Source organism: Emys orbicularis, chromosome 11 (genome assembly GCF_028017835.1).
Source record: "Emys orbicularis isolate rEmyOrb1 chromosome 11, rEmyOrb1.hap1, whole genome shotgun sequence".
Lineage (NCBI taxonomy): Eukaryota > Metazoa > Chordata > Testudines > Emydidae > Emys > Emys orbicularis.
In genome coordinates, this window is record NC_088693.1 from 55469870 (window position 1) to 55482543 (window position 12674).

The 12674-nt window shown below is 43.6% G+C and overlaps 1 protein-coding gene across 1 annotated transcript in view; it reads right to left on the minus strand.

The window, feature by feature from the left end:
• DNAH7 (dynein axonemal heavy chain 7) overlaps window positions 1-12674 on the minus strand; it is a 248396-nt gene that overhangs the window by 157835 nt on the left and 77887 nt on the right. The window contains exon 21 of the mRNA XM_065413626.1: window positions 7089-7229. Within this exon, the coding sequence (XP_065269698.1) occupies window positions 7089-7229 (141 nt within the window). The remainder of the gene's footprint in view (window positions 1-7088; window positions 7230-12674) is intronic.

Sequence of the window (12674 nt, forward strand, 5' to 3'; positions counted from 1 at the left end):
TTAGAATAGAATAATAGGCAGGTATGGAAATTCGCCCCATATATAGCAAGGAATTATGTGGCAGCCAACCTAGTACAATCTTACTACCAAAGGATGCCTCCGCAGAAGAATGGAAACTTGGTTTGCAAATCTTTCTCAGATGAGGTTCATACACTTTCCCCATAAACGCTCTAAGGACTTCTGTGAGTAGTTTCCCAGATTCCTAGCATGCCCACTGGTGCAGGATTTTAACATCTTACCTGCAGCCACTTTCAGGCCATAAAGCCTTTGGCACTTGGGGTAGAATGAGATGAACAGGGTACAATTGGCATGTGTACTCCATATACTTCAGATATATCTTTATAGCACTAGGAATGCCCATTTATGTCACAACCATCTAAAGGAATACCAAGGGTTAGAACAAAATGATGAGAAAACTATTTTCCTGGAATTGCAGAAAGAGGAACTTATCTTGAACAGAAAGGTTACTGGAGCTATAAAAATAACCTTTTCCTCATGATAAGAGCAATGTGGTTCTTGCATAGATAGGGGAACAAATTCCTAAGAAAGGCCACCCATAGGCTTATCTAATCTGAAATTTGAATTAACCTTGGTATTTGATGATACTCGGATGGGAAGTCTGATGTGCCTTCCTACGGAACACCACTAGGACTGTTACCCATGTTTTATGGTGCTTGATTGTAGGACTCCAATCAACCATTTTGGAGAAACTCTAATGTAGGTGAGATCACCAGAACTTTGTGATTAATATTAGATTTGTATAGTGGTAGCATCCAAGGGTGAAGGCCCCATTGTTCTCGGCATAAAGAGTTAGTCCTTGCCCCAGAGAGTTTTCTATCTTCCTCCCACCAGAAACATTAATTTGACTAGGCACAGTCAAACATTAATTTGAATAGATCAATTAATTTACTGATTGAGGTCTCTCTAGATACCAAAATGTATCAGAGGCTAATGGAGAATCCCTGCTGAACTACACATCTCTACTGATGCTGTTAACTGTAGGTGTTCCTGGTCCAGATGAAGGAGTCCCCTCCTTGAAGAGGTCTGGTCTTTTCTGCAATGTAGGTTCCTTTGCTGTCTAGCAAATCCCAAGTGAGCAACATAATTGCCCACTATGTGGTTTCTTGCATCTTCTTCTGATGCAGCTGGTACTGTCCCCTGTCCTAGACAGGAGATTGAACTCGAAGGATCAAAGTCCAATCTCATATGGCCACGTTTAGGGGTTGGCTTTTTGTTTTGTTCTGTTCTGTTCAGACACACCAGTGATATAGCTGTCAAAGTGAACTAAAGTATTTTTGACATTGAGATTTTTGACATTTGTCTTCCAAGTATGCTTCCCATCCTGCAAGGCTTGCTTCCATAGTGAGCTGGCAAATATGGTTGGCTTTCAGCATGTTTCTACTTACCTGTCTACAAAGGGGCATTCGGACGTGATCTAAAAATGACTTTTAATCTTGCATTGCATCGAGCGTGGTTCCATGTTCTCAAATGGAATTTTTGTAGAAGCATTTTAGAGAAACCCACCCAGAGAATAACGCTGATACATAGCATCAGCAATCCACCCATTACAGATAATTAGCTCTGGATGACCACTCTCATGAAATGACTGATGAAATGAAGTTTTGGAACTTTACAAAATTTTACCATGATAGTAAAATTATGGCCAGAGCCATGCCTGGTTTGACCTCTGGGCAACCAATGCTCTGCATTGGGTTCACAAGATCATCTTGATTTTGAACTTGTGACTATGAATCCCGGCTAGTTATGAATGGTCTGTTTCTCTGGACAGGACACTGATTGGCATATTGTCTAGGTGCATAGCTTGTGACCTGTGTCTTGCTGTGACTACTACCAGCCATATCTGAAGATTCTGGGTGTGGAGGGTGGATCGGAATTAAGGATCTTATACAGGAATTGTTAGCTCTCGTATACAAATTATATTTTTCCCTTTGTCATGCTGAGAATGTTTCATTTGGAGGAAATTTTATCTAGGTTCCATTGGATACTCCTGCTCCAGATGTTTCACTCTGTGACAGCAATAGTTTCTAATTTGATACCCTTGGTATTAGTAAAAACAACAAGGAGTCCTTGTGGCACCTTAGAGACTAACACATTTATTTGGGCATAAGCTTTCGTGTGCTAGAACCCACTTAATCAGATCATGGAGTGGAAAATACAGGAGCAGGTATAAATACATGAAAGGATGGGAGTTGCCTTACCAAGTGTAAGGTCAGTCTAATGAGACAATTCAATTAACAGCAGGATACCAAGGGAGGAAAAATAACTTTTGAAGTGGTAATGAGAGTGGCCCATTTCAGACAGTTGACAAGAAGGTGTGAGTAACAGTAGGGGGAAATTAGTATTAGGGAAATTAAGTTTAGGTTTAGTAATGACCCAACCACTCCCAGTCTTTATTCAGGCCTAATCTGATGGTGTCCAGTTTGCAAATTAATTCCAGTTCTGCAGTTTCACATTGGAGTCTATTTTTGAAGTTTTTTTGTTGAAGAATTGCCACTTTTAGGTCTGTTACTGAGTGTCCAGAGAGACTGAAGTGTTCTCTTACTGGTTTTTGAATGTTATGATTCCTGATGTCAGATTTGTGTCCATTTATTCTTTTGCATAGAGACTGTCCGGTTCGGCCAATGTACATGGCAGAGGGGCACTGCTGGCATATATTACATTGGTAGATGTGCAGGTGAACGAACCCCGTGATGGTGTGGCTGATGTGGTTAGGTCCTATGACGGTGTCCCTTGAATAGATATGTGGACAGAGTTGGCACCGGGGTTTGTTGCAGGATTTGGTTCCTGGGTTGGTGTTTTTGTTGTGTGGTGTGTAGTTGCTGGTGAGTATTTGCTTCAGGTTGCGGGGCTGTCTGTAAGCGAGGACTGGCCTGTTTCCCAAGGTCTGTGAGAGTGAGGGATCGTCCTTCAGGCTAGGTTGTAGATCCTTGATGATGCGCTGGAGAGGTTTTAGTTGGGGACTGTAGGTGATGGCTAGTGGCGTTCTGTTACTTTCTTTGTTGGGCCTGTCTTGTAGTAGGTGACTTCTGGGTACCCTTCTGGTTCTGTCAATCTGTTTCTTCACTTCACCAGGTCGGTATTGTAGTTTTAAGAATGCTTGATAGAGATGCCGTAGGTGTTTGTCTCTGTCTGAGGGATTGGAGCAAATGCGGTTGTATCTTAGAGCTTGGCTGTAGACAATGGATCATGTGATGTGGTCTGGATGAAAGCTGGAGGCATGTAGGTAAGTATAGCGGTCAGTAGGTTTCTGGTTAGGGTGGTGTTTATGTGACCATCACTTATTAGCACTGTAGTGTCTAGGAAGTGGACCTCTTATGTGGACTGGTCCAGGCTGAGGTGGATGGTGGGGTAGAAATTGTTGAAATCTTGGTGGAATTCCTCAAAGGAATGCTATGCTGCTTTCAATGCAACCACTCAAGGCTTGACTCAGTACATCTCCAGTCATTTTGAACACAGGAAATTATTTCTCTTCTACCGTTCTGTAATCCCACAACAGTGCAGCTTTCTGGGTAGTGGAATCTTCATATGCATCTATCCAGGTCACAGAGTGCCTGAAAGTGTTCCTTATGCTTTAAGATGGAGCCAGCCTGTGGCTCAGGGGAGGGGTGGAAAAGTGGACCCTTTCCCACCTTTCGGAATCTGAGCTTCTTTCCCAGGCAGAGAAAGGGTCCGTGCACTGAAAGCCAGAATAATAGGAATAATTCCTATTACACAGCAACCTGAGTTAGGACTTCACAGGAGTGACTTTTGGATCCTTTCAGGGGGTTTTATCACTCCAGACCAGGTCTATTGCAGGACTTATCCCCTGAGCTGGCTGGATAGAGTCATGCTTATCTTCAGAATTCTCTCCTGAAATGTTCAGAGGCTCTTGATTGGGCTTTTCTGCACAAGGGTCGTGGCTCTGGCCAAACTCAGAGCTCATGTTCTGGCAGTGCTAAGGTCACTTAGTTGTGAACAAATAGGGTGTAATTTGCCCTCTTTAGGGCCTGTAAGTGCTGCCTCATATAGGGAATACTGCTTAACTTTAGCCCAGTCTTTGTAGGATAGAATCATAGAATCATAGAATCATAGGACTGGAAGGGACCTCAGGAGGTCATCTAGTCCAGTCCCATGCACTGAAGGCAAGTATTATCTAGATCATCTCTGACAGGTGTCTAACCTACTCTTAACAACCTCCCTAAGCAATTTATTGCAGTGCTTAACCACCCTGGCAGTTAGGAAGTTTTTCCTAATGTCCAACCTAAGCCTCTCTTGCTGAAATTTAAGCCCATTGCTTCTTGTCCTATCCTCAGAGGTTAAGAAGAACAATTTCTCTCTCTCCTCCTCATAACAACCTTTTATGTATTTGAAAACTGTTATGTCCCCTCTCAGTCTTCTCTTTTCCAGACTGAACAACCCCAATTTTTTCAATCTTCCCTCATAGGTCATGTTTTCTAGACCTTTAATTATTTTTGTTGCTCTTCTCTGGACTTTTTCCAGTTTGTCCACATTTTTACTGAAATGTGGCACCCAGAACTGAACACAATTGTCCAGTTGAGGCCTAATCAGCATGGAGTAGAGCAGAGGAATTACTTCTCATGTCTTTCTTACAACACTCCTGCTAATACTTCCCAGAATGATGTTCACTTTTTTTGCAACAGTGTTATACTGTTGATTCATATCTAGCTTGTGGTCCACTATGACCCCCAGATCCCTTTCCGCAGCACTCCTACCTAGGCAGTCATTTCCCATTTTGTGTGTGTGCAACTAATTGTTCCTTCCTAAGTGAGTACTTTGAGTTTGTCTTTATTGAACTTCATCCTATTTACTTCAGATCATTTCTCCAGTTTGTCCAGATCATTTTGAATTTTAATCCTATCCTCCCCAAAGCTCTTGCATCCCCTCCCAGCTTGGTATCATCTGCAAACTCTCTATGCCATTATCTAAATCATTGATGAAGATATTGAACAGAACTGGACCCAGAACTGATCCCTGCGGGACCCCCCTCATTATGTCCTTCCAGCATGACTGTGAACCACTGATAACTACTCGCTAGGACCGGTTTTCCAACCAATTATGCACCCACCTTATAATAGCTCCATCTAGGTTGCATTTCCCTAGTTTGTTTATGAGAAGGTCATGTGAGACAGTATCAAAAGCTTTACTAAAGTTAAGACATACCACATCTACTGCTTCCCCCCCATCCACAACGCTTGTTACCCTATCAAAGAAACCTATCAGGTTGGTTTGACATGATTTGTTCTTGACAAATCCACGCTGACTGTTACTTATCACCTTATTATCTTCTAGATAGTTGCAAATTGATTGCTTAATTATTTGCTCTATTATCTTTCCGGGTACAGAAGTTAAACTGACTGGTCTGTAATTCCCCGGGTTGTCCTTATTTCCCCTTTTATAGATTGGCACTATATTTGCCCTTTTCCAGTTTTCTGGAATCTCTCCCGTCTTCCATGACTTTTCAAAGATAATCGCTAATGGGCTCTGATATATCCTCAGTCAGCTCCTTGAGTATTCTAGGATGCATTTCATCAGGCACTGGTGACTTGAAGACATCTAACTTGCCTGAGTAATTTTTAACTTGTTCCTTCCCTATTTTAGCCTCTGATCCTATCTCATTTTCATTGGCATTCACTATGTTAGACGTCCAATCACCACCAACTTTCTTGGTGAAAACCGCAACAAATAAGTCATTAAGCACATCTGCCATTTCCACATTTTCTGTTATTATTTTTCCACCCTCATTGAGTAACAGGCCTACCTGTCCTTGGTCTTCCTCTTGCTTCTAATGTATTTGTAGAATATTTTCTTGTTAGCCGTTATGTCTCTAGCTAGTTTGATCTCATTTTGTGCCTTGGCCTTTCTAATTTTGTCTCTACATACTTGTGTTATTTATTTATATTCATCCTTTGTAATTTGGCCTACTTTCCACTTTTTGTAAGACTCTTTTTTATTTTTATTAGATCATTGAAGCTCTGGTTAAGCCAGGGTGGTCTGCCATGACTGAGTGGAGCAAGGGATTCTGGAGACAAGACACTACAGTGGTGGACCCAGGTGGTTAAAACCACCATCCTGCCAAATACCCAATTCAGGAGGGAAGCAAGAGAAAGAAAGATAATAAGTTGTCATTGCACAAAAATCAATAAAAATTAAAGTTATAAATCAAAATGTTTGGGAGAAATTGAGCCACCAACCTGTTCCATCGCTGGAGTCAGAAAATCTGGTGACCTGAGCTGAAGGTTGGGATTTTGTTCTGGAGCCTTCAAAAACATTAGACCAACTCTGAATTCCACAGAATTCCAATTCTTTAACCCATTAGTGATGTATGAGGAGAGAAGCAACCTTCCCCCCATTGACGGACCCAGGTCACAAGTTCTGATCCAAACTTTCCCAAAGTTGAGGGTAGTTCAGATCCACTTTGCTGGTCCAACCTCGTAGTTTGAACAAGTACTAAACACTTTAAGTCAGAGACAAGTAGTGCCAGATCATAAAGCTATGCCAACAGAAACCGCCTGAGAATCTAGAACATAAAGAACATGAGAGCTGCCGTACTGGGTTAGACCATAGTCCATCTTGCCCAGTATCCTGCCACTGACAGTGGCCTGTACCAGAGCTTCAGGGGGAGTGTACAGTATCAGGCAATTTTGGAGTGATCTATCCCTGTCTTCCACTCCCAGCTTTTGGTAATCAGAGATTTAGGGTCACCCTGAGCATGGGATTGCGTCCCTGATCATCTTGGCTAATAGCTATTAATGACACATATCTGGCACCTACATGTCACTGAGATATATGTTCAGTTGTTGAAGAATCTCCATTCCAATATAGTTCTAAAGCATCATTACATATCGTAGAGAAGAAATATTTCCTTCATATTCTCCCAGGGTAAAAATTCAGGTACACCTTTCAAGTGGATATTCAAAAACATAATAATTACATCCCAAATAGATATTTATCCAAATATTTCTGAACTCAACTGGTTTATACAACATGGGCCCAATTCACCACTGTATTACTCCAGTTTTATGTGAGAGTAACTTAAATTGTTCTTATAAGCTTTAACAAATGTTTACCTGTTGGCCATTCCTAATAGATTTTTGTACCTCCGAAGTCCAGAAAATCTGGGATACACAAAGAACTGTCTGTCCAGGCCACTCCCTCACCCAGTTAATACGTAGAGTTCTTGGATAGGCTTCAATTGCATCAGCAATCACCTAGTCATGGGGGGTGGGGGGAGGAAACATAGTGTAGAGTTGAGACACACAGACAGTGTTCGGATCTTGAATCAGTTTAGGATAGGCTCCAATTTTAGATCCAACACAGAACTAAAATTGAACGGGTAGTTGTGCCTGGACATTTTAATCCCAAACCCGATTCTAAAGAATGAAGAGGTTCAAAGTTGAGGTTCATTTGGACTTATCTCTGTCAGCTTCTTTTCTAATAATGGAATAATGGTCCTGATTCTCCTCTAATTTACACAAGAGTAATCCAACTGAAATCAATGTAGCTGCACTGGAGATCACAGTCAAGGCCAATAGCTTTTTCCTCCATCAACAAAACTTACAAGCAAAGCTGAGGCCATTTACTGATTAAATCTTTACATTTTTTAGCGTTCTACAAGTGATCTAGAGAAAATGCAATGTTAAATGAAACATTTGAGCTAAAGTCTGTTATTAGTTTTGTAGTTGTAAGTCCCAGTGACATCAGTAGAAACTAAACACATAACCAATGGCAGAATTTGGGCCATAGATTTGACAAGCTTAACATTTAGCTCATCTAAATAATATGAACTCAAGTCAATGTAAAAACCAAGCATTACATTCAAAGAACCTCAAGAAGCCACAAACAGATTTAAATCTAAGTGAAAAACTGACCTGAAACTTTCAGCTTTAAGTTTGCTTCAAAAAATTGTGTGTTGATACCAAAGAAAATTTCAAAATAATATAAAGCAAAAGACTGGCTAGATGGAATTCTGAGATGACTATATTTAAATTATACAATGAAAAGTCAGTGTGAGAATTACTAATTTTATCCTAAATCTTCTGTAGTTCTTACTCTCTCATGCTGACTGTAACAGAGAAAAGTTGGGAACACAGATGTGTCCATCATAATAAGCGTATACTGCACCCCAAACTGAAAATTTTTGTGAATTAGAAGTGAACAGAATTGTTTAAAAAACAATAATAAGCTCCCAAATTAAGAATTGATCCTGTGCCCAGATGTACACATGCACATAATCAAAAAGTAGAATAGTCTATGTATTTGAGGAGATAGCACACTCAATGTTCTTCCACTGAGAAATTATGAGGTTTGTTAAGATATTCTGATCTACATTATATATTTTCCAAGATCACTCAAGTGGGGTGCAGCCATTCAAAGCAGGTTTTCATCTTATAGAATAGTTACTTGTATATCATCTACAGAAATGGAGAAGTCAATAACAAAATCACAAAAAACAATGTATACCAACTTCCACAAATACACTGAAGTAATTGACTCCTTCTGCATATCCATAAGTTAGGGATCTGGGAGAAGAAAACTTTGCAAGGTTCCTTCTTGTGGAATTTTTCTTTAAGTGTTCCATTTTGGGTGGAGGTGCAATCTTGCAGATTGGGAAGAAGTTTTGCAGCCAAATCCTGTGAATCTCAGAAATCCACAGGTGGCTAGGTTCGTCCACACTTATCCTCTGGGCTTTTGTACTGATTCTATAACCTTCCCTACCCTCCCTACGTTGCTCATACTGCAGGGATCCATTAGAGTTGTGCTGCCAAGGAATCCTTAGCTCGCGTTGCCTCTGGAACACCCTTCAAAGGAAGATTCCTAGGCCAGAGGGAGAGCTGTGAAAAGTTAATAGAACCAGCTGCCTTGACTTTACATTAGATTCTCCAGGGGTTATGGACTATGTCCACACTTCCAGCCCCATTCTTTCCACTACAGATTCCTGACCCAGCTGAGGGCTCTCCATAGAGGTCTGTTGTAGGCAGGGTGGTGCCACAGAGGTGAGCGATTTCCCCTGCTCCATTGGGAAGGAGAGATCAAGGCTGAAAGTCTGCTTCCCTATCAATGCTGCTCAGTTTTGGGGAAGAATCTGGCCAAGAATAAATAGGGAACTGTCAAGCTTCTTTTACACAATCCTGAGATCCAAATGTATCATTTAGCACTAAAAGCAGCAGATAAACTTATGACCCTCCGAGGAGGAATCTCTCGCCATAAAAAATGAATGTATTGCATTCATACATGTATATAGTTTTTTTGATCTGCAACAGAATATGTCTAGCATTTTATCTAGTAATAAATAGAATATCTAGTAATACATTCTCTATATTAATATACATTAAAACTATTTTTAATTGTATCTGTTTCAGAGCACCATGATAAAGTGAAACTACTCTGTAGCAATCAATAAGACTGCACCTTGGAATACAACGTGAAATTTTAAACACCTCACATTAAGAAAGATATAGCAAAAATTGATAAGATCCAGAGAAAGGCAACAAAGATGGCTAGAGGTGTGACAGGATTTGCATATGATGAGAGTTTGCAAAGACCAGGATTATCTAGCCTGGAAAAAAGAAGAGTAAAACAGGTCTTTATTGAGGTATTCCTAATTAACAAGACCCTAATGAAAACTGGTCAGTCTCTCAGTTTAATCCAGGGGTCCCCAAACTGTGTGGCACACCCCCATAGGAACATTCGAGGGGATGTGGCAGGGCCTGGGCAGTGATGAGCTCCCAAAATCCTAAGAACCGGTTCCCTACCGGGTCCTTGGCGGCACTTCGGAGGCGGGGGGGGGGTCTTCACTCGCTCTGAGTTTTTGGCGGCAGGTCCTTCACCCAGAGCGAGTAAAAGACCCGCCCCTGAAGTGCAGCCGAAGACCCGGTAGGGAACCGCGCGGTGAGTACAAGCCCCACGTGCCTGTCTCTCCCCCACCCATCCACTCACCCATCCGACCCCAACCCACGACCTGCCCCCGACTGCCCCCCTCAGAACCTGCAACCCATCAACCTCCCCCTCCTTGTCCCCTGACCACCCCCCCAAGACCCCCCACCCTAACCACCCCCCAGGACCCCACCCCCTACCCAACTCGCCCCATTCCCCGTCCCCTGACCGGCCCCCCCATAACCTCCGCCCCCTCCAACCGCTCCCGATCCCTCTTCCAACCCCTCCTCCCAGCCCCGGCCGGCCCCCTTACCGTGCTGCTGTGTAAGGATACCGCGCAGCCGCTGGAGCTTTCAGCCTCACCCCCTTACCCAGAGGTGAAAGTAAGCTGTTACGCCCCCATACGGCGTACCGGCAAGAGCCGGTGCGCCGTACTGGGGTGGCCCCGCTTCCCCAGGGGGCAATTTAAAGGGCCTGGGGCTCCCAGCAGGGGCTGGAGCCCCAGGCCCTTTAAATTGCCACCAGAGCCCCACTGCTGGAGCCCCAGGCTAGCGGCAGCGGGGCTCTTGGGGCTATTTAAAAAGTCCGGGGCTCCCGCTGCTTCTACCGCCCCAGCCCTTTAAATAGCCGCCGGAGCCCCGCCGCCAGGGCTCCGGTGGCTATTTAAAGGGCCAGGGCGGTAGAAGCAGGGGAGCCCCGAGCCCTTTAAATAGCCCCCAGAGCCCTGCGGTAAAGGGGGGCTCCAGCTGCCTCTGCCACCCCGGTCCTTTAAATAGTCGCCGGAGCCCTGCCGCTTCCCCAGGGCTCCGGCAGCTATTTACAGGACCGGGGCAGTAGAAACAGGGGAGCCCCGTGCCCTTTAAATAGCCCCCGGAGCCCTGGGGTAGCCCGCAGACCGGAGTTTGCCCAACCGCCCACCCCTTTAGGAACCGGTTCTACACCGGCTTCTAAATTTAGCAACCAGTTCTTGCGAACCGGTGCGAACTGGCTCCAGCTCACCACTGGGCCCGGGCCAGCCCCCATGGGGCACAGGGAGGGAGCACCATCCAGCCCTGCTCTGCCCCCAGCTCGCTCCAGCCACAACCCCAGCCCGAGCTTGGGCACCGGCCTCAGTCTAGCCCCTGCCTCAGCTCTCAGGTCCACTCCTGGCCACAGCCCAGTTGCAGTCCCAGCGCCTGGCCCCTGCCTCGGCCCAGCCCCGACCAAGGGCCCGGCTCCCAACTCTGGTTCTGCTTCAAGCTCCTGACTGCAGCACCAGCCTCTCTGACAGCCGCGGCTGCCAGGGGAGGAGGCGCGGACAGGTTCGATTACAGGTAAGGGAGGGTGCAATGGAAAAAGTTTGGGGATCACTGATTTAATCTTCGTTGGGATTCAGTCAGACCTACTTCAAGAACAAGGAACACTCAATAAAATTAAAAGATAGTAAATTTAGAATGAATTAAGGAAAGACCTATTTAAATGGAATATTAAAAAAAGGAATCCTCACCTCCCTTTGCTATGTGCACTAACAACTTGCAAGTTTCATCTTGCCTTCCACTGAAGTATCAAGCACTGGGTACTGCCAGAGGCACAACACCAGGGGGTCACCCAATGAAATTATAGGCAACAGGTTTAACACAAACATAAGGAAGTACTTCTTCACACAACGCATAGTCAGCCTGTGGAACTTGTTGCCAGGGGATGTTGTGAAGGCCAAAAGTATAACTGGGTTAAAAAAAAGACTTAGATAAGTTCATGGAGGATAAATCCATCAGTGGCTACTAGCCAAAATGGTCGGGGTGCAACTCCTCGCTCTGGGTGTCCCTAAACCTTTCACTGCCAGAAGCTGGGACTGGATGAGAGGGGATTGATTCCTTGATAACTGCCCAGTTCTGTTCATTCTCTCTGAAGCATCTGGCACTGGCCACTGTTGGAAGACAGGATAATGGGCTAGATGGACCCAGTATGGCCCGTCTTATGTTCTTATAATACCAGACCAAAAGGACCAATGATTTGATCTAATATGACAAATCCTTCACAAGGTCCCATCATATATCATCACCATTTTACAGATGAAACTGAGATGCAGAAAGACTCGTATGACCAAAGTCACACAGGAAATTAACTGAACCTGAATCTCCTGATTTCCAGTCTAGCATCTTAACCAAAAGACCACCTTTCCTCTCCACCTCTTATGTGAAAAAGCAAAACCACAGAATGGAAATTGTTCATTCAAAATCTGGGTTTGCATTATTTTAAGGCTTTGGATGTCTCGGAATGAATCAAAAAGCATTTTACTCTGCATTTTTAACTGTGGAGAGACTGGTTTCTCAATAACTAGATTCAGACACTGAAGTATTAAGTATGGAGGAAAGAAACAGCAATACATACAATTAAGGCTCAAAAAAAATCTGCTAATAACTTACAATATCTTTATCCAATACAAGTTGTACAAGCTATCCTAAGTGGCTTACTAATCACCCTATATAGTCTCAGTATTATCCTACAATATTTAGAGAGTCATAATACGAATAGAAGAAAAATTAAGACTATAAAATCTTTCAGAATTGAAGAGATTCTTATTTAAAACTTCACCATATATTTTTATTAAGATTCTTTTCCAAATAAGGTCCTGTCCTGAGAGATGTTGATTGAAGAATTTGAGGGTGTTCAGCATCGCCCAGTACCAGACACTTAGGGTGTGTCTACACTGCAATTAAACACCTATGGCTGGCCTCAGTCAGCTTACTCAGACTCACAGGGCTGTTAAATTGCAGTATAGATGTTGGGCTTGGGCTGGA